General features: G+C 57.3%; 1 protein-coding gene across 1 annotated transcript in view; it reads left to right on the top strand.

Annotated features, from left to right (window-relative positions):
- SND1 (staphylococcal nuclease and tudor domain containing 1) overlaps positions 1-20,784 on the top strand; it is a 59,131-nt gene that overhangs the window by 22,719 nt on the left and 15,628 nt on the right. The window contains 3 exon segments of the mRNA XM_070755010.1: positions 11,666-11,755; positions 19,363-19,463; positions 20,294-20,404. Coding sequence (XP_070611111.1) covers positions 11,666-11,755; positions 19,363-19,463; positions 20,294-20,404 — 302 coding nt within the window.

Below are 20,784 nucleotides of genomic sequence, written 5' to 3'. Positions count from 1 at the left end.
TCTCTGATTATCCCCTTCTGACCATTGTCATCGAGTGGCCCAACCGTTTTCCTGGTTGGGTTCCTGCTTCTGATGTACTTAAAAAAGGTTTTGTTATTATTTTTAATATTCTTTGCTCTCTGCTCCTCGAAATCTCTCTTGGCTCTCCTGACTATGGCCTTGCGTTTGGTCCGCCAGAGTCTGTGACCCTTCCTGTAGGAAGAGCCTTCCGTTTCCTAAGTGGGTTTTTCTTCTTTCCAACAAGCTCCTTCACCTCCTTCGTCAGCCATAGCGGTCTCCTCTTGGACTGTCCAGTGCTCTTCCTTCTTCTGGGCATGCATTTGAGTTGAGCCTCTTGTAACGTATTTTTAAACAGTTTCCAAGCATTTTGGGGGGACTTGACTTTTTTTACTGTTCCTTTTAGTTTCTTCTTTACTATTTTCCTCATTTTGCCAAAATTCCCTCTGTGAAAGTTTAAGGTCTCTGTGTTAGTTTTCACTGACAATTTGCTATCCATGATTAAGTTGAAGGTTATTGTCTTGTGATGGCTGGTTCCTATGGGGTCGGTTACAAAGACACCTTGAACCAAATCCTGTGTGTTAGTTAGAACCAAGTCCAGGATCCCCTTCCCCCTGGTTGCTTCCATGACCGTCTGCTGGAGGGAATCATCAGCCGACATGTCGAGGAACCTGGTCTCTCTTTCCTGTGTAGAACAAGAATTTACCCAAACTATTCGGGGATAGTTGAAGTCCCCCATTATGACTACCCTATTTCTTAAATTCATTTTCCAAAGAGCAATCTGCCCCTGGGGTTTGGTTGGGAGGGCGAGTTCATGAGATTCTAACTCCTCATTTATGTACAAGCCCCCCCCCCCCACCATTTCTCCTTCTCCTGTCCATCCTACACAGTTTGTAACCTGGAATCCTTGTGTCCCATTGGTTTTCATCTGTCCACCAGGTTTCTGTTATGCCAATAATATCAATATTATTTTCTTTCGTCAAGCATTCCAATTCCCCTATTTTTGCTCAAAGGCTTCCAGCATTTGTGTACAGACATTTATATGTAATTTTCTGGTGCACTTTCTACTTTGGCTGTAGATTTTGGCTGTAGAATTTGTAGATGGTCTACTGTGTCCTTCTGCTTGACTATTACAATTTAGTTTTCCTGTTGACACACCAATGTGAGCATAACATCCACCCTCCATGTTTGGCAGTGCGCCTTCTCGAACTGGAAGCTGCCCAGCTCCTGTCAACTTGCCCCCATGGATCAGTTTAAAAGCTGCTCTGAAACCTTTTCAATATTCATCGCCAGCAGCCTGGTTCCATTATGGTTCAAGTGTAGCCCGTCCCTTTTGTACAGGTGTGGCTTGTCCCAAAAACGTTTCCCAGTTCCTAATGAATCAAAAACCTTCCTCTCGACACCACTGCCTCATCCACGCATTGAAGCTCCTGAGCTCTGCCTGTCTAGCTGGCCCTGCGCATGGAACAGTAGCACTTCTGAGAATGCAACCGTGGGGGGCCTGGACTTTAATCTTCTACCTAGCAGCCTAAATTTGGCTTCCAGGACCTTCCGCTTAGCTTTCCCAATGTCATTGGTACCGACATGTACCACAACTGTTGGCTCCACTCCAGCACTGTCTATCAGGCTGTCTAGATGCCTCGTGATGTCCACAACCTTTGCACCCGGCAGGCAGTTGACCGTGTGGTCAGCACTTCCATCGCAAACCCGTCTCTCTCTATTTCTAATTATCAGATCGCCCACTACAAGAAGCCCCCTCCCATCCTCGGTGCAAGAGGATATGGGCACATCCTCCAAGGAAGGGGTCCCAACTAAGGGGGCCTGTCCCTCTTCCCCAGACTGGTGTCCTCCCTGCCCAAGATCCTCTGCCCGCTGGACGTGTGGTTGGAGCAATGAGCTCCTGCCTCTCCTGGTCTTCTACCTTGGCTTCAAGGGAAAGAACCTGTTCCCTGAGAGCCAGGAGCTCATTGCTCCAACCACACGTCCAGCGGGCAGAGGGTCAGTCATGCCTGTGACGCTCCATGCGAAACACTGGGAAGCCCCCCTCCGTCTGCCGGCTATCGACCTGTGTTTACTGTTATTTCCTCTTCTGGATATCGATACTTTTTTGATGTTTTTGATAAGGTTAATAATTTTATTCCCTTACTCACTTCTATTGATTTTTTTTTAAATAAGCTTTTTTTTAGGTTATTCAAATTTTTGCTTTGGTCTTAGTTCACTTTTGGGATTTTTTTTCCTACTTGTTTCAGGATTATGTCGTGCGCGGATACAATATTCCAATATGACTGGTCACTCTTGGCCAAGGTTCTAGGGGCCTCAGCTCCTTCTCTCACTTCTCTATTAGTGAGACCTAGATCGAGATCTCTATCGCTTCTTCTCTATTACTGACCCCCTCAGAGAGGGTCCGCAACTTGGGCGTCCTCCTCGATCCACAGCTCATATTAGAGAACCATCTTTCAGCTGTGGCCAGGGGAGCGTTTGGCCACGTTCGCCTGGCGCGCCAGTTGCGGCCCTACCTGGACCGGGACTCACTGCTCACAGTCACTCATGCCCTCATCGCTCGACTACTGTAACACTCTCTACATGGGGCTACCCCTGAAGAGTGTTCGGAAACTCCAGATCGTGCAGAATGCAGCTGCGAGAGCAGTCATGGGCTTCCCCAGGTATGCCCATGTTACACCAACACTCTGCAGTCTGCATTGGTTGCCGATCAGTTTCCGGTCACAATTCCAAGTGTTGGTTATGACCTATGAAGCCCTACATGGCATCGGACCAGAATACCTCCGAGACCGCCTTCTGCCGCATGAATCCCAGCGACCAGTTAGGTCCCACAGAGTTGGCCTTCTCTGGGTCCCGTCGACAAAATAAAGCCATCTGGTGGGACCCAGGGGAAGAGCCTTCTCTGGGGCGGCCCTGGCCCTCTGGAATCAACTCCCCCCAGAGATCAGGACTGCCCCCACCCTCCTTGCCTTTCCTAAACTCCTAAAAACCCACCTATGTCGCCAGGCATGGGGAAATTGATATACCCTTAGCTGTCTTGTTTTATGTATGGTTTGCTTGGGTTGTAGGATTGTTTTTTAATAAGGGTTTTTAAAACTGTTTTAATATTGGAGTGGTATATGATGTTTTTGCTTGTTGTGAGACGCTCCGAGTCCTCGGAGTGGGGCGGCATACAAATCTAATAAATTATTATTAATTATTATTATTATTATTAGTGAGACCTAGATCGAGATGGCTTCTTTTCTAAAGGCATCTGCACTTTCAAAACCGAGAACTTTGCCTCTACAACGTCTGGGTCTCTGCGCCATCCGCTCCCAGGTGGCCGGTCCAGCCTGGACCCCCCTCGGTTGGGTGAATGCCAGTGCTGCTCTTTCAACATCATTTCCTTGGCCACCCACAGATTGGCACGGGGGCCTCGTTGGCCAAGGCCATGCGTGAGGTGCAGAGTTCGACAGAGTAGCAGCCGCTCAGCGTCCCTTGCACGGTCGGTCGTAGGGACACGGCCCACTCCCCTCCCCCCAAACATGGTGTCTTTACGGCATGGCGGAGCCTTTGGGGGAGGGGGCTCCTCGCTCTCGGCCCCTCCCGCCAAAGGCAGCGGAGTTCAGTAAGTCCTGAATATGAAGTTCTGTTGTTTAAGTCCATTGCTATAACGGTCAAGACTCCCGTTGTCTGCACTACTTGGATCTTGTGGTTCTTTGATGGGATCCCAGTTCGGAGGAGATTTCCTGCCAGTGATGCGATAGACTGCAGATCGGGCACTCCCCGTTGCCATGGTTACCCAGGGCTCCTGGGTCGCTAAGGGAGCTCCCACTCCATCCAGTCCAGGCCCATTCCAGGGCACCTGCAGGCCCCCCCCAAAGCCCCCCCTTTCCGCCATGCCTTGCTCTCCGAGCGCGCCCGGCTTAGACCCACCGGGGCCACCCCAACCAGGCCTCGCAAGGAGGTCGCTGTGGGCAGCCTGGGGAAAGAAGCCTGGCTTTCTTTCTTTGGGGATCGGAAGTGGGTCCCTGTGTCCAGCACCCCCTTCTTAACACTGAACAGTCGCTGACCGAATGGTCCTCAGTCCCCCCCCCCGGTCCTGTCTCTTGCTTCTGGGGGCTGCCCCCGTCTGCTCCTTGATTCTCTGAGCTTCAATCGGAGGGTCTCTCCGTCCCCTCCTCTGCCCCCCCCCCCCCGGCTGCAGGCTGGCCACTCTCGAGGGCTTCTGGTTCCCCCCCTCCGAAGTCCAGCCTGGGGGAAGCCTGCCGCACCTCCTGGGTCCTGTGTAACACAATCCGAGGATCATCTAATTAATAGATAATAATTAATATTAATACCTCTTAGTACCTATTAAATAGAAAGCGTGTGCTGCGACATACATTTATTGAACGCATGAGGGCCAGCGGCTTCATTGGGATAATGACTTCTCCTCTTAACTGGGTCAGTCAGTGAGGGGCCGGTCAGGCTCCATGGTTGAGGCCCACCCTGTAAAAGAAACTGTGGTTGGGGAGCCGAAATGGTGCTCAGCGGGCTGGGGCCAGGGCTGGGGCCCACCGTGACCCTTGGCTGGGCCGGTGCTGAGGGGGGGAATGCCACCCAGACTTCCTGCCCCCAGCAAAGACCCCCTTGGACAGTGGGGAGCGGCCCTGGGGGGGCGCTCTCCCACGGAAGGAGTGGGGTCTGCGAGGGGAGGGGCGAGGCCAAGGACGGGAGTGCTGCCGTCCAGAGAGGCCGTGGCCCCCGCTTCGACTTTCCCAGGAGCCCCTGGCCAAGACGGAGGTTCCCGGAGGGACAGAAGGAGCCACGCTCCCAGCAGGAGGGGCTCAGCCCAGGGGTGGAGGGCCGGGAGAGCCACGGGATGTGGGTCCACGTTGCAGCCCCAGGACCTGGCGCGTGGCAGGCACGAGTGGAGCAACGGCTCCTCGGTTGTATTGGCAAATTGTGCGGAAGAATGTCAGCGTATCCATCCAGGAGCAGAAGCAAGGAAGGAATATGGGTCACTCCGTCCCAGAATGGCTGGAGCGGAAGGAATCGGCCAGCGGATCCTCTCTCCAGAGGCCTCGCAGTTCACGGCCGCCTGCAGGGGGAGGAGGCGGGGGGGGGCTCACAGCAGGACCCGGCCAGCCTTGCTCTGCACGCCCGTCACCCCTCCTCCCTGGGCGTCTTTGGGAGGGGCCCTCTCGCCTTGCCCTCATCCCCTGCTCTCGGAGGGGGAGGGGGACCCCACTTCCACCCGGCCAGGCTGAATGGCTGGGGCTGCTCTGAAACACTCCTGGCCCTCTGCGCTCTGCCCGTGGAGGTCTTGCAGGGAGCGGCCCCTGCATTGCCCCCCCCCCCCCCCCGGACTCTGATCTGAGAGGCCTGTCTTTGAAATCCTCTTGTTTTATGAGGGATCCATTCTACAGCAGCTTCAGGAACCAATAAAATAATCTGTTGATCCAATCCGAGACTGGGCTGCAGCCCCTTCCCCTCCTTGTGCTCCTCCCGGTCCTCTGGGCTTCGGCCTCGGTCGGGGTGGGCAGCGTTGGCTCCTCCGTGACCTGTGGACTCCAACTCCCAGAATCCCTCAGCCACTCACGCCAGCTCAGCAGTCCTGGGAGTTGAAGTCCACAGGTCACAGACGAGCCACGCGGCCACCCTTCTTGCCAGCTCGACCTGGGATGGGGGGGCGCAGTGGGGGGCGGGCGGCACCCACATGGCCAGCACTGATAACCAATCGGCAATTCAGGCGGCCATTTCCCCTTCTAGTGCTGTCCCCCAACGCCCCTCCCCGGAAGTCTTGGCCCACCTGGTGAGGTCAGGGTGGGGGGGATAGGATGCTCTTGGGACAAGCCCTCCCCGCCCCTCACGCCCTTCCTCCTTTCCATCCTCCCAGAGCCCTTAACTGAATAAATAATACATGAAAGTCCCCAGAGGTGACAGACAGCCGCCAAAGGAAACCCCCAGACCCGCAATCAGAGGAGGGGGCAGCCACCTCAAGCTACGAGGTGGATTGCCGTTGGGGCGCCGCGAGTGTCTGCTGCCGAGGGGACTTTGGTGTCCTCAAAACCCGTCGCGTGGCTGCGTCGCTTAGCAGTGGCACTACTGGCCTCCTTGTGTTGGTCACAAGCGGGAGTGCCCCCCGGGGAGAGGGCTGGAGTGGGTGGGCCAGCGCTGCAGGCGCCACAGAGCCCAGGCGGGCAGGGGCTGTGGGCGGGCACTCCACCGAGCCAGGCCCTGGCGCTGCCCGGGGGCTCCGTGGGAGGAAAGGCCAGGCGGGCGGGAGCCTCCCCCTTGACTTTGCTTGTGGGGAGCCGCCTGGGAGGGTCGCGAAGGGGACCGGGTGGGACTGCGGACACTGCAGCTGCCTCCATGGTGCCCCCACTGCCAGGCGGCCTTGGTGGCTGCAGTGACGGCCGCGGACCCAGATGGCAAAGGTCAGCCAGGGGCTGCCACCCGAGGTCTCCTCGGAGCCCTCCTCCCGGCCTTGTGCGGCTGCCTGGTGGCCGATCTCTCCATTTGTAACCGTTGCGGCCTCTCACTTGTCACGGGAGTGCCGTCCGCGGCAGCAGAGTCAATGCAGGGCGCTGAATAAAAGTGCATTTCGTGGCAGCTCCACCACCACAGCGACTGCCTCAACCATGGCCTGGGAAGTCCGTGGCACCCGTGGGATTTTCCATTTACCACCTCAGGAGTTTTCAGGCCATTGTGGTTTCCGAGCGAGGCCTCTCCGCGCAGCACAACCTTTCTAGGCCCAGGGCTGATTGTTTGTCTCCCTCTGGGCATCCTCCAGTCTGTCCGGTTTTCTTGACAACACACACACACACGGGTCCAGGCTTCCTGGGGGGAGAATGCCCGAGGAGGGCTCATTGGTGCCAGCCCCCAAATCAGACAGCGCTTGCAGCTGAGACTTTTCATTCGGAGCTCTTCTCTGCAGACCCAGGTGGGATTTAAATTTGGGGGGGGGGGGCTGGGAGGGGGGAGGGGAAGAGGCGGTGACTGTAGATGCAGAGGAGGTCTCTGTGTGTGTGTGTGTGTGTGTGAGAGAGAGAGAGATTACCAGCACGCTCCCAGTTGTGATGTGTTAAGACCCCTTTGTGTGGCCTGAGGCCTCCACCTCTGGGGTGGGTGCAGACTCAGCGTCCCACTTAAAAGCCCCCCCCCCTCAAGGGAGGCATGTTTGAGCCCTTCCGCCTGGAAAGTGTCCCGGAGGCAGAAGTGCTCGGACGCTGCCTTGCCCTGGATTCGAGCCCGTCTGCCAGCCAAGCCTGCTGCCCCACCTGTCCCGTGCGAGGGTCACACCGGGGGGGGGGGGGAAGCATGCCGGGACCCCCCAGTTGTGTGTGTGTGAAGGTGGGAGCAGGTGGCTCTGCAGCCGGTTCTGCTTCCCCTCCGGCCTGCTGGTCCTGGTGTCGTTTGGGAGGGTGGCACACACACACACACACACACAGAGACATACCCACGGACACACCCACACCCCGTGCAGAGGGGCTGCCTAGAATGGGCTGGGGTTCATGAGCTGCGCAGTTGAGTGGTTTGAGCCATAAGTGGTGTCTGCCCCATCCAGCAGGTCATCTCCGTCCATCGATCCGGCCCTCTCGGTTTGTCCGTGGGTGGCGCTGAGTGGGCAGTTTGGCCACTGCTGCCCGCTCTGGTTCCGTCCGCTGGCCTCTCGGTCAAGTGGGTCAGAGCCGCCACAGGGGCAGCCCAGGGCCCTGCAGTCGGTGATAGAGGGCGGGGGGGGGGGGTTGCACCAGTCTTGGAAGCCTGTCGGCCTGCAGGGGGGTGGGGGCTTATGTGTCCACATAATGGGGGGGGGAGGGTTTATGCGTCCACAGGGAGGTTTTGTTGTGATTTCCAGGCATGGTCCTGCTTGAAGCTGAGCTGGCTGATGGGGTGGGGAGCGGTTGGAGGGGTCACGGCTCCTCTCTGGGGTGCAGGCGATGGAAAGGCCATAAATAGCTCTCAAGTGGGGAGGAGGTGTTCCGGGGGGGGGGGTTGCTCTGGGTTAGCCATGAAGAACTTGCCGTATTGTTGTATTAAAGTTTGTTGCAGAAACAAAACCAGAAGCAGGCACAGATGTGTGATTCAGCTGTGTTCATAAACTTCTTTATAAACTTGGTAACAGATGAATTTACAACCCCATTAGCAGAGTTCTTCTTCAAGCACTTACAGGCAGCAGAGAACAGTCAGTTTCATGTCAGCAGAGTGCAGAGTGGAGAGTGAGCCACGCCCAGCCTTAAGATTCTCAGTTTCGATTCTCTGCACAGACTCGGAAGTGGTTAGCTCATCACTGGCCGACTTAGTTGCTATGCCCTCCCAGTCATGAATAGTCTAAACTCAGGGGTGGGCAAAGGTGGCTGTCCTATGACCTCTGGACTTCAACTCCCAGAATTCCTGAGCCAATCATGACACAGAAGAGCCAGCTTTGCTGCCCTTGGTCTGGCCAATCCTGTCCTGTCTATGACTTCTCAAGACCACAGGGAGGAAAAGAGCTGAGGGGTTTTCTGCTTGACCCCTGCCATCAGAGGCTGCCAAGGACCCTGGGTTGCTTTGGGGTTTGTTTTTTTTTGCTCATCTGGGTTGCCGGAGAGCTGGCGGTTGCGGGGGAGGGGCTGGGGCCTGGCCTCCAACTCGGCTGCTGCAGTGCTGCCTGGATTCTGCCGCAGGGCCTGTCCGTAGCAGCTTCCAGAGGTGGGCCAGGGAAGGGGCCCTCGAGGCTCGATTCTCTCTGCTCCCCCGGCCATGGCTACGGCGGGGGCCCCTCGGGCTGCCCTAGGCAGGCTCCGCTGTTGCAGGGGACTCTTACACCACTTCAGACAGGTGGTTATCCAACATTGCTAAAAAACCTCCAGTCTTGGAGCATCCACAACTTCTGGAGGCAAGCAGTTCCACTGATCAACTGTTCTGACTGTCAGGAAATTCCTCCTTAGTTCTAAGTTGCTTCTCTCCTTGTTTAGTTTCCACCCATTGCTTCTTGTTCTGCCCTCAGGTGCTTTGGAGAACAGCCTGACTCCTTCTTTGTGGCAGCCCCTGAGAGATACTGGAAGGCTGCTATCATGTCTCCCCTGGTCCTTCTTTCCATCAAACTAGCCATGTCCAGTCCCTGCAACCGTTCTTCCTATGTTTTAGCCTCTAGTCCCCTAATCACTTTTGTGGCACTTCTCTGGACTCTTTCTAGAGTCTCAACGTCCTTTTTGCATCGTGGTGACCAGAACTGACTGCAGGATTCCACCTGTGGCCTCATAAAGTGGCATTAACCCTTTGCGCGATCTTGATTCTGTCCCTCTGTTGATGCAGCCTAGAACTGTGTGGGCTTTTTTGGCTGCTGCTGCCCACGGCTGGCTCCTATTTGAACGGTCATCCAGGTCATCCACTCGGACTCCAAGGTCCCTCCCGAGCCAATAGGTTGAGGCTGAGAAGGCGTCCTGTAGCTCAGCTGTGTTGCAGACCCTCCAGAAGGACGGAGTTTCTTCTGTCTGCTACTTGAGTCTGCCCCCCCCCGCGCCCCCCCCAGGTTCCTTTTGCTCTTCCCTTAGAAGAAAACTCGGCCTCCCGGCAAGGCTGCGACTACGTGCTTCTGGGGCTGCTGAGACCATTTGGGGGGGGGGTCAGGTTGGGAAGACCCTGCCCCCCCTTCACTTGTGCTGCTGCTCCTTGCAGGAAGGAGGGTGGGCTACTTGGCCCAGAGACACCTCCCCCCCCCCCCGGTCAGGGCCAAGCGTGGGGGTGGGGAAGGGGAATAAGGAGGAAATGACCTCTCCTCCCCCTGCTGAGTTGTGGGGCTCCATCTTTGGAAGGTGTCCTATCTTGGGGGGGGGGCTCCCTGGCCAGGTTCTGAGCTCATGGGGCGGATGGAGGTCATGGGCTGATGGGAGGGGGCACAAGCGCTGCTTTGCTCTTCAGGGAGATCAAGGCTGCCTCCCCCCCTTTGCCAGAATGTCGGGGGGCTTGGGGCTTGTGGGGCTGGACAGGAGGAAGCGATCAGTCGCCGGGTGGGGGGGTCAGAGGGCCTACAGGGGTCGGGGGTCCTGCTGTGCCCCCGACCCCTGGTGCAAATTAATTGATTTTATTTGGTGTGACTTGGGTGGAAGATTAATTGAGGGGCTTTATCGTCTGTGAAATTATTTATCAATTTGCACGCAAAGATATGAGCTGGTGCGTGGGTCTCCATCCCCCCCCCCGACTGAAGGGGCAGCCTCTCCCTCAGCTGCCCGGCCCCGTCCGTCGTTCTCTGCCCCCAAGGGAAGCCCTCCTCCTGTGGGTGGGGGGGCTTTGGGCAAGCGGAGCCCCCTGCTGTAGGGGGTGGGGAGCCGGCTTCCGGGGCTGTCCTGGAGCCGGCAGGGGCCCCAAGGCAGTTGTGGTGGGGGCTCCCGTCAATACGAAAGGGCCCCACCCCCGGCCACGTCCTCTCCTGCCCAGAATGTCCGGTCTCGGAGGCCCCTCCCGGGCAGGCTCTGCCTTCAACTGGGGTCTCGTCCACCTCCAGTCTCTGCCAGTCCCACCGCCGGCTTTGCAGCTTGAAATACAGCTGAGCGGGTGGGGGGGATTCCTCTGGGGACGCCCCCTTCCAGAGGAGGCTTCTGCAGACCAGGGAGGGGGGCTTAATCTCCTGCGAAGGCTTTTGCGGAGCCAGCTGAGTCTGGTGCTGTGCGGAGGAGATAAAGGGGGAGGGGGAGGAAGGCTTTCCAGGGGGGAGGGGCCCCTGGGGTCTCCACTGCCACCTCCCCTCCTCCCTTGAGGGCACCTGGAGGAAGGGCAGTTTTGCTGGACGGCTGCCCTGCCAGCCCAGGCACGCTGCCCACAAGCCTCTCCGGCCAGACAGCAAAACGGGGAGGGGCCAGTCAGGAGGAGCCCCCCTCTCCCTCCAAGGCAGCCTCCCAGGAGCCCCCAACCCACCCTCCCCCATGACAGGGCTCTTGGGCAGCTGGAAGGGGAGAGGACTTCAGTGGGAGCCCCCCCCCGAACCAGGGCTCCTCCCTCTGCCCTGTGTGGGCTCCTCTGGGCGGTCTGAGAGCCCCCCGAAGGTCCTTCCCTGTTCCTTTCCTGTGGGACCCTCCCCCCGGCCCCCTCCTGCCTTTCCCCTTGGCCAGGCCAGCCGTTGGGTGGGTTCATGCCGAGGGGCTTCTGCCGTCGGCCGCTTAGCTCTGCCTGCCCTCCCGCCCTGGACGTGTCATCGCCTCTTCCTCCCTGGTGGTTCTGCGGCCGCCGCCTCCTCGTTCAGTGACCATCCGCAATTACAGCCCTGCTGGCCCTCCCCCCTCGGAGCCTTTGCAGAGGAGAACCCAAACGGGGTCCCAGGGGCGTCGGTGGCTGCTGCTCAACACCTGGGTTGCCACCACCAAACGGGGAGGACCCATCATGCTCAGCCACCCTTCCATCCTCTCGTTTTGGGGGGGACAGGGGGCCGTTTTAGAAACACTGCTGCCGAGAAGCTAATCCGGGCTTTGGGCTGCAGAGGGTTGGGGGGGGGGCTGGTTCCAGCATTTATTTCCCCCCATCGCCCACAGGGTGGCTCCCTCCACTAGGCTTCCCCCGGGGTGGGGCTCTGGGAAAGAGGCTGGACCCACCCCGCCTTTGCCCCCCTGCCTTGGGGCTGCCCGTCTCCCGCCTGGGACCTCAGAGACCGCCAGCTGGGCAGAAGGCCCTTCTCCCCAGGCTCTTGTGGGCACCGCTGACCCCGCCTCTCTCCTCCTCCTCCCCCCAGGACAAGAACCGGAAGCTCCGCCCCCTCTACGACATCCCCTACATGTTCGAGGCCAGGGAGTTCTTGCGCAAGAAGCTGATCGGGAAGAAGGTGAGTGGCGTCCAGCCGGCCGTGGCTGTGGGGTGGGTGGGGGTGGGCTGCAGGGACCCCTGCATGAAAGGCCTCTTCCTGCCCCCTTTTGCCGTGGGACGTGTGGCCGATCCGGGCTTGTTGTCTGGAAACCTCTCTCACCCCCCCCCCCAGCTGGACAAGGTGAGGTCACCTGCATGGGCTCGGGTTTTCTCTTCAATTTTTATTCACTATTGGAGTGGGAAGGGACCTTGTAGAGGTCATCTAGTCCAACCCTTCACCACCCCAGACAGATGCCCGTCTGGTGTCCCCTTGAAAGTCTCGAGGGCTGGAGCTCCCCTGGTTGACCACTCTCACCGTGAGAAAGTCCCTCCTTGTTTTCAGGTTGAATCTCTCCCTGGTCAGCTTCCATCCGTTGCTCCTTGTCCGGCCTTCTGGTGCTTTGGAAGACAGCCTGGCCCCCTCTTTCCTCTCTGGGGCAGCCCCTCAAGTATTGGGAACACTGCTATCCTGTCTCCCCTGGACCTTCTCCAGACTGACCATGCCCAGTTCCTGCAGCCTCTATTCACACATTTTACTCTCCAGTCCCCTCATCCTTCTGCTTGACCTCCTCTGCCCTTCCTCCAGAGTTCCAGTGTCCCTTTTGTAGTCTGGTGACCAAAACCGGATGCTGGACTCCAGGGGTGGTCAACCTAAGGCTTTACGGAGTGGTATGAGTGCCTCCCTAGTCCTAGATCGTATCCCTCTGCTACTCAGGATTGTAGTGGCCTTCCTGGCTGCCCCTGCACATTGCTGGCTCCTGTTTAGCTGGTTGTCCACCAAGATTCCCAGACCCCTCTCGCCGTCAGTACTATTGACAGTTTCCATCTGTGACTTTGGCTTTTCTTAAAATTTGGTTACTTCCCCTGTTGCTGGGGTGGAGGTGGGGAGGGGTGGGCTTCCTTGGGGCTACTGCCCCTCCATGCCAACCGTCCGCAGAAGCTGCTTGGTGCTGAGAACCTGGACAGGTGGGAGGGCAGCCCTTCTGGGGCAGTGGCTGTTCCCTGCCCCCCCACGGCCAGGGGCTCCTTTGGGGCAGCTGGCAGGTGCCCCCGACTGCCCTCCTGGCAGCCCACGGACCAGCTTCATAACAAGCTCTGGGCCCCCGCTGCCCCCTCTTCCTTGGGTCAGGGGCTGGACTGGTGGAGAAGACCCGTAGACTGGACTGGGGCGTGATCTCCGCGCATGGGAACGCTTGGCTCGATCCCTGCCCCTCCATGCCAGCGTCTCTCTGGGGAGGGGTGGGCCAGGCCTCCTCCTGGCCTTGAGACTGAGGGGCGGCCAAGGGGGAGGGCCGTGCTGCCCCTGGTGGCCCTTTGCTCTGCCCCCCCCGGGTGCCGTGGGGCGGCTCTCTGGTCTGGGCTGCCCAAGGAGAATCTGCCCTTGCTGGCTGGAGACCCTTCGGGGCTGACAGCTGGCCGGCCGCTTGGCTGTGTGTGTGCGTGGGTGTGTGGAGGGTGGCCCACCCTGGCCGAGGTCAGTTTAATCCAAATGCCTTTTGTCAGCGCCACGTTTTTCACTTCAGATTAATTTGATTGTGTCCAGTGATGAAAAATCCCTTTGTGCTAATGACCGAAAGCCGCCCCAGGCCACGCTGACTGCTGATCGGGAACGACAGGCTGAGCCACCGGCTGCCTCCCCTTGCCGCCCGGCTAGATCAAGGGTGCCCTGCAACGGGACCCAGAGACCGCCCAGGGAGGGAGCGAGGGACGGAGGGAGGGAGGGAGCGCGGGCGGGCGGCCTCCCCAGGCCTGGCGGGTGCAGGGTGGCACGTTGCAGCCACGAGCTGAGGGGAGGGGTGTGCATGTGAGGGGGGGGCTCTCTTTCCTTTGGCTGGGCACCAAAACAGCCTCACTCAGCTCTGGGCCACCAGCGTCCTTCACTGCCCCCAAGTCCATTCCAAGAAGCTGGAACAGCTCCAATGGCCCCACCGTCCAGTCCTGGCCGTCAGCCATGGACCCCTCGGCTTGTGTCTCCCCACAGGGCCCCTCCGGGAGGGGGGCTCCCTTCCCATAGAGGAGGAGCTCTTCAGGTGGGGAGAAATTGGCCGGGGGTCTCTTTTCGTCCCTTGCCAGCCTTTGCCTGCGGGGAGAGCGTCCCCCTTGCCCCGCAGCAGGAGGGCTGGTGACCCCTTCCTCCCCTGCAGGCACCAGCCTGGTCAGCTCACCCTTCCCTCCTGCCCCCAGCCCGGAATCCATCCCCAGCCTCTCCTGTCAGAATCCAGGGCTGGGGAACGGGCAGCCTTTCGAGCGGGTGTGGCTGTGCAGCAATTTGTGTTTGTTTTGTTTGTCGGTCAACCCTATACAAAATAATAGCAGGTGTAGTAGGTATAAACATATACATAGGCAAAGTAAGTGCAGATAAAAGAGGAGGGTAAGACAGGGATGGCAGGCACGGTGGTGCGCTTGTGCCCGGCCCTTACGCACCTCTTGGGAGTGGGGAGAGGTCGAGGGTTAAAGTTCTGGGGGCAGAAACCCACAGAGGCAGGAAATGTCCTCCAGGCTATGGTGGCTCTGTTGCTGGAGTTGTACTGTCTGCAGCTGAGTTTGCAGCGGTTTCCATTAGGTTTGTGTCTATTGAGTGTGTGTGTATTGTTGCGGTTGAAGCTGACGAAACCATTGGCAGGTAGGACAGGTGGGCAACTGATGGTATGAACTAAATTTAGATGAGATTGAAGGCGACGCAGCGCTCAATTGTCTGAGCCCAAAGTCTGGTGGTGTAAGGTGTGTGTTGCGAGCAGAGGAGCGGAGCGGAGGGCCCTTCTCGTGGAGTATTTCTGGACTCTCTCAGTTGTATTGATGTCCGATATGCAATGTGGGTTCCATACAGGTGAGCTGTCTTGCAAATGTTCCGTTTGCTCTGGTTGGTAGATTAATATTGCCAGAGAAGAAGCTACGCACGATTAGATCTGTGCCTATTGGGCAATGCTGCCACAGTGGGCCCTGGCACTTAGGTCATTGGATACGAGTACGCCCAAGGTCCTTGACAGAGCCAGGGTGGTCTACAATGCCGTGTCCTTCAAGCTTATAGTTTGTAGTTTGATTCTTTTTGCAATGTGTGAGACAGAGCATTTGTTGGTTGAGATTTGAACTTGCCAGTTGTCCGACCATTCTGATACATCGTCACGGTCTTTTTGAAGGATAGCAGCATTGTCGGTGGTGTTAAATGGTTTTAACATCGTCGATGAAGAGAACTCAGTGGCTTATAAAATGATCACAAAGGTCGTTTATGTAGAGTATGAAGAGTGTTGGTCCTAGAACGCTGCCTTGAGGGGCCACCACTGTTGGCAGGTGCAGGACTTGATAGGATGCTCTGGATTTTAACCAATTGTTGCCTGTTTGACAGGAATGCAGTTATCCAATCATGTAGGGGTCAGGAGATGCCATAAGATTTTAGTTTTAGAAGTAATTTTTCATGTACCACTGAATTAAAGGCATTACAAAAGTCTATGTAAATTGCATATATTGTTTTACCAGATTGAGTTGTGTAGTCCATATGTTTTTGCAGTGCAGGAGTTGCAAATTACAGAATATTTTTTTTCTGAAACCAAATTGTTAGAGAGTAGGGGGTTAGTTTCTAAGTGGAGGGTAATGGATTTTTTTCTGATTGATTCCATGACTTTGCAGGTATCTCAACATAAAGAGATTGGTCTGTACTTTTCAATGTTACTTGGCTCTCCTTTTTGAAGATAGAGATGACTGTGGCTAGTGACCATAATAAGTTGGATAAGGAGCTAGTCCTGAAGGATTTTTCAAAAATTATGCTTAGATTTTCAGCTATGGCCCTGGAGAGCTTTTTAATGAAGTGTGCACATGGTCAGTCAGGTCCAGTAGATAGAGATTGTTTTAGGTTATGTAATGCCTTTTCATTATCTAATGTATAATCAATTTGTGTTAGATTGTTGTAGTTATTTGTGGTACGACTAGGAAATATTGAGTATGAGCCATTGCTTTTTATAAAAACTGAGTCAAAGAACACGTTAAAGAGATTGGCTGTAGCAGCTTCATCATTATAGTCTTTACTATTTGGTCCTTTAAGGGGTGGGATGGATCTCGAGTTTTTGAATTGGTTGTTTAAAAAGTTACAGAAGGCGCGTGTGCATGTGTCCGTAGGGAGTTGGGTGGCATAAAAATCAAATGAACGAACGAATAAATACATAATAGTGGATTTTGTGCACAGAGAATTTTCTTTTTGATTGATGTGATAATTGGTACATTCAGTTTTTTTATTTGGTGGCATAGGTTTTTGTAGCAGCTTTTAAAATTAGCAACATAGCCAGTTTTGTTTTTTGCCAAATGTTCTGTCCGGCTCGGTTAATTATCAGTAATTAATCCCCAATGAAGACTTGGAAGCTGTGCATTGAAGTATTCAGTGCCTAGATCTATGTGGCCTGAGATATTCCTGTCTCCCTCGCATTCTTCTTACCCTAGAATCTAATATTGGGTCCACAATATCCCTCCCTCCTCCTCTGCCTCAAACATTACCACAGCTGGGGGTTCTGCAATCTCTGGAGGTTCCCCAGGCCCTAACTTTCCCTCACTCTTACTTTCCGATTCCTCTGATAAACCCACACAGATGGACCCCGTTCATTCTCCTCAAAGTCCCTGATCAAAGGAGCCGGATGCGAGATCTTTCTTTGGATTGAAGCTTCCTTATTTTTATGGGTAATTTGTTTTCCTGGGTTTTGGTGATTATTGGTGGCGCGTGTAGTTTAATCACACTTTTGATTTTGAGCAAAAAGATGTTGTGGTGGTCTTTAGCAATAGTACAGCCAGGGAACAACATTTGCCAGCCAAGAGGTGAGAGGTCGGCGTCTGTGGTATCATAGTTGGCTTTTCAAAAGTTGTAATTGATTACCCACTGTTATGGTGTTGCCACAGCTGTTTAGTTGGGTGGGGCTGCGCTGGAGTCTGTTCCTGCACATCTGGGCCCACATGGCCTCCAGGCCCCCAGTCAGGACTGGGACAGCGTTGCTGGTTGGCCTGGGCAGTGATGGCAGACCTTTTAGACATGGAGTGCCCAAACTGCGCTTCTCTTTCGTCGATTGAAAGGAAACAGAAGCTCACGAAAGAAACGCCCCACAGATCCAGCCTGGGGCGACGGCGTGCGCGCAAGCAGAGAGGGCTCTGTGTACGACCTTGGGCATGCCATCATGGGCCTGGGGTCAAGAAGCAAAATGGCTTCTCTGCATAATGATGACCCCAAGCCATCGACACAGGAGCCCCCTCCCCCAGTGCGGCTAAAGCAGGATTGCCTCCAGAGCCACAAATTCCTGCAGCGGAGGTACCTCAGAGCAGCTTTACTCGGCAGGGTGGGGGCTCCAAAGGGCAGCTGTGCTGGAGGCCAAGGGGCACCCGGTGGTTCTCTAGGGCGCCTCCGAAGCCTTGTGCCTTGTGCCCAGGCAGGCGGTGTGGAGCTGGGCTCAGGATGCTCGGTATACGATCTGCGGGGGTGGGACACGATTCTGCCTCTGGCCAGGTGGGCAGGCAAGTCAGCTGGACAAGCTCCAAGGCCTCCGTTCCAGGAATGACCAGCTGGGTTCCTGCCTTGGGGCTCCTTGCCTGGTCTCCCTGCAGGAGGGCAGCCCCTGGGACGCAGCGGTCAAGGGCTGAGCGACTGGTGGGCCAGCTGTGGACCCTGTGTGGCCCTTTGCTGGCGCTCCCTTGTGGCAGGGCGGCAGTCCGTGAGAGCTCCAGAGACCATCCGGCCCCCAGACTCTTTTCTCCACCATCCGGGGGGAGGGGAGGGGAGGGCTGGGCCCAGCCTTCCCCACATTTAATTCTGGCAGTGAGAAACGTTTGGATTCAGCCTGTTGGTCAGGGCAGCGGATATCTTTTCTGGTTAGGACAAGGGCTTGTTTGAACCCGTAACCTGGACTGTGCCGGAGCTCCCCACACGGGACCGTTTGGCTCAGTCGCAGCTTTGTGGGCTTTTAGGCCTTCAAGGCAGCCGCCTGCTTTGCTGCCTCTGTGCGCGTCCACTCTGATGGGGCCTCTCGAAAGAGACCGGCCGGGTGACCGATGGACGGTCTGAGTCCCAGAGCAAGGGGAGGGAGGTGCTGGCCTGGCCCTTGCTTAGACCGTCTCGGTTCTTTTCACGGCTTCTGTGCTGCGGGGTCTTGGTGGGTGAAAAGTTGGCACCCGGGGGAGCATCCAGAGGTGGGCAGAGCGCCTCAAGTGACGGTCTGGGTATGTGGGGGGAGGGTGACCTTTGGGGCAGCATCGGTGGACGTGGCCTTCCGGTCATTCCTGAAGAGGCCTCGACTGGCTCCGGGTGAGGGTTTCTCCTCCCCCAGGCACCAGCCGGGCACCGAGGTGCAAGCGGGCAGCCTCCCTGGCCTCACTAAGGTGTGAGCTCTGAGGTCGTCTGTCCAGTCTCCTCTTGAAACATTCCCCCCCCCCCCAGAAACTCTGAAGGGAAAGCCGTTTCCTGGCCCATTGCCCCCCCTCCCCCACTGGTCTGGAAATTCTGTCTGTCTGTCTGTCTGTCTGTCTGTCTCTTCAGGGACCTTCCCTCCGTGGCTTCTGGTCCTGCCTTCTGGGCCCCCCTCCTCCTCTTCTCTGGGGCAGCCCCCCCCAAATACTGGAAGCCTGCTATCAGGTCACCCCCAGCTCTTCCCTTGCCTAGACTGGACACCCCTCCTTCCCACAGCCATCCACCGCATCCCCTCCAGGCGATGGTGGGTACGGGCCTTCTGGGCTGCTTTGACCTGCGTCTCTCTTCTGTCTCCTGCGCCTGCCTCTTTGGGTGGGAAGGTTCTTCTTCTGGCACAGGAACGGCTGGAGCAGCTCCGCTTCCTCCCTGCCTCCTGCCACCCCCTTTGCCGCCTTCTTCCATTAGCCGACCGGTCGTTTCCTTGACTTTCTTCTCTTGTTCTTTGTGTAGTGATGTAAACTTTGTTTTTGTTATTATTTTTGGAATTTGTTGCAAGTCTCAGTTTATTCTGAGCCTCGGCTTTCCCGACTCTGTCCTTGCAGTAATGGGCTGTGTGCTGGCTCTCTATTTTGCAGATAGATAGATAGATAGATAGATAGATAGATAGATAGATAGATAGATAGATCCCAATTGTTTTCATTTTTAAATTATGCGTCCTTTCAGTTTGTCGGTATATTCATGCTGGTTCTCTTGTTTTTTTGGTTCTCGGAGGTATTGCGTTTGTTTGAGTTTTTGTGACCACATTTTTCAGTTTCACGAGGGTCTTGTCCTTCCCTGTAGAATTCCCATGGGTGGAATCTCCCCCGATTTCCCTCTAACTTTCTCAGCCCCCTTGAAGTCCGAAATGCTGCGGGGACTTTGCTGTGGTCCTCTCCTCTGCGCTGTGATGGATTCCAGGGCGACAGGCGGAGCTCACACAGCGGTCCTTCGTCCCCTGCCAGCCTGTCCATTCGTGGGGATCATGTCCAGGAGGGCAGCTGGGTGGCAACATGGTCAGCCAGGCCGGTCAGGAGCCTCTCCGGCCACCCTCTGGCTGCCTTTGCTGTCGCTGTTGGCAGAAGGCTTGGGGGCCCGCTCTCTGGCACTGGGGGTGGGGATGCACAAGGGGGTCCCCCCCCGGGAGCCCCTCCAGCCTCTGCCTCTTTCCCCTCCAGGTGAACGTCACGGTAGACTACATTCGGCCGGCCAGTGGGGCGACCGACACGGTTCCCGCCTTCTCGGAGCGCACCTGTGCCACCGTCACCATTGGCGGCATGTGAGTGTCAGGGCCGCTGGGCCTGGGGGGCAGCCAGAAGAACGGAGGGCGATCCTGGCGGTCAGGCGGGAGGGCTTCGGTCCCCAGGCCCTGGCTTCCCCCACCCCTGCGACCAAAGGGGGCTTCTGTGACCGCCCCCTCCCCAAACCCTCCCCTTACAGAGCCTCAAGGCAAAGCCCAGCCACCTCCCCGTCCCCTGCCCCCCACTGGCTGCCACTCAGACCCTCTCCAGGAGGCCCTCCCCACCTTCCCAGCTTCTTGCCCCAACACCCCACTCCATACATGTGGCTTGAGTGGTGGTCGGCCGAAGGAAGAAAGGCCGCTGCTTCTTCCTGGCTGCCTGCCTGGCCTTTTGTATCCAGCCTTGACGGCCTGGTCCTTGAGGCTGCCCCCTCTGTGGAAAGACTCCTCTGGCCCCCGCTGCCCCTGCCCGAGCAAGAGCCCCCCCCCGCCCCTTAGAGGCTGATGGAGGGCAGAGGCACCGGAGACCCTGGGCAGACGCTGGGCCCAGTCCAAAGCCACAAACACACGCACACCCTGCGGGGGGTGGGCTGGCTGTGGGCCTAGTTTCCGAGACCCCCAGGGAGTGTGTCCAGCAGAGGAGGGAGGGGGAGGGCTGTTGGGGAGCCACCCGTCTTGGCACTGATGGGCTGGAAGTGCAGTGGGCGCCTCCTTGCCCTGCCCACCCCCCACCCCCCTACGCCCTGCAGCCCTGGGGGTTGGGGGGAGGCGGGAGTGGGAGGCTCAGCTACCCACCCACTCAGGGAGGGGGAGACCCCCGCCCACCCGCCCACCTTCCCTGGCTGACTGCTGACCTCCCTCTCTTGCAGCAACATAGCTGAAGCGCTGGTCAGCAAGGGGCTGGCCACGGTCATTCGCTACCGCCAAGATGATGACCAGCGCTCCTCCCACTACGATGAACTGCTGGCTGCTGAGGCCCGGTGAGCTGTGGGGGGGGCTCGGGTGGGGGGGCCGGCTGGCATCTAGAGGGGGGAGGGAGGGAGCACCCCCACCAGGTGTCCATGTCAGAGTGTATGTGTGTGTGGTGTGGGGGAGGGACTTCCTTGTGGTCAGGGGCCCAGGCTCGCCCAGAAAGGGCATGGGGGGTGGGGGGGTGGCCAGTAGGGCAGGTGGGGGGTCAAGGGAAAGAGGGGGAAAAGGGCTCCCCAGCAGCTTCTCCCCCTCCCTCCTCTGGAGATCGGAAGTGCCCCCCCCCCAGCCTTTGGGGAGAAAGAAGCCAGGGGTCTCTCTCACACGCACTGCTGCTCTCTTGGGGGGGGCAGGGACCCCGTGCCCCCCTGCAAGGGAAGCCTGGCTGGTC

The sequence above is a fragment of the Erythrolamprus reginae genome, chromosome 6, assembly GCF_031021105.1.
Source record: "Erythrolamprus reginae isolate rEryReg1 chromosome 6, rEryReg1.hap1, whole genome shotgun sequence".
In the NCBI taxonomy this organism is placed as follows: domain Eukaryota; kingdom Metazoa; phylum Chordata; class Lepidosauria; order Squamata; family Dipsadidae; genus Erythrolamprus; species Erythrolamprus reginae.
The sequence above is the reverse complement of the archived record's forward strand: the minus strand, read 5'-3'. Positions and strand labels throughout refer to the sequence as shown.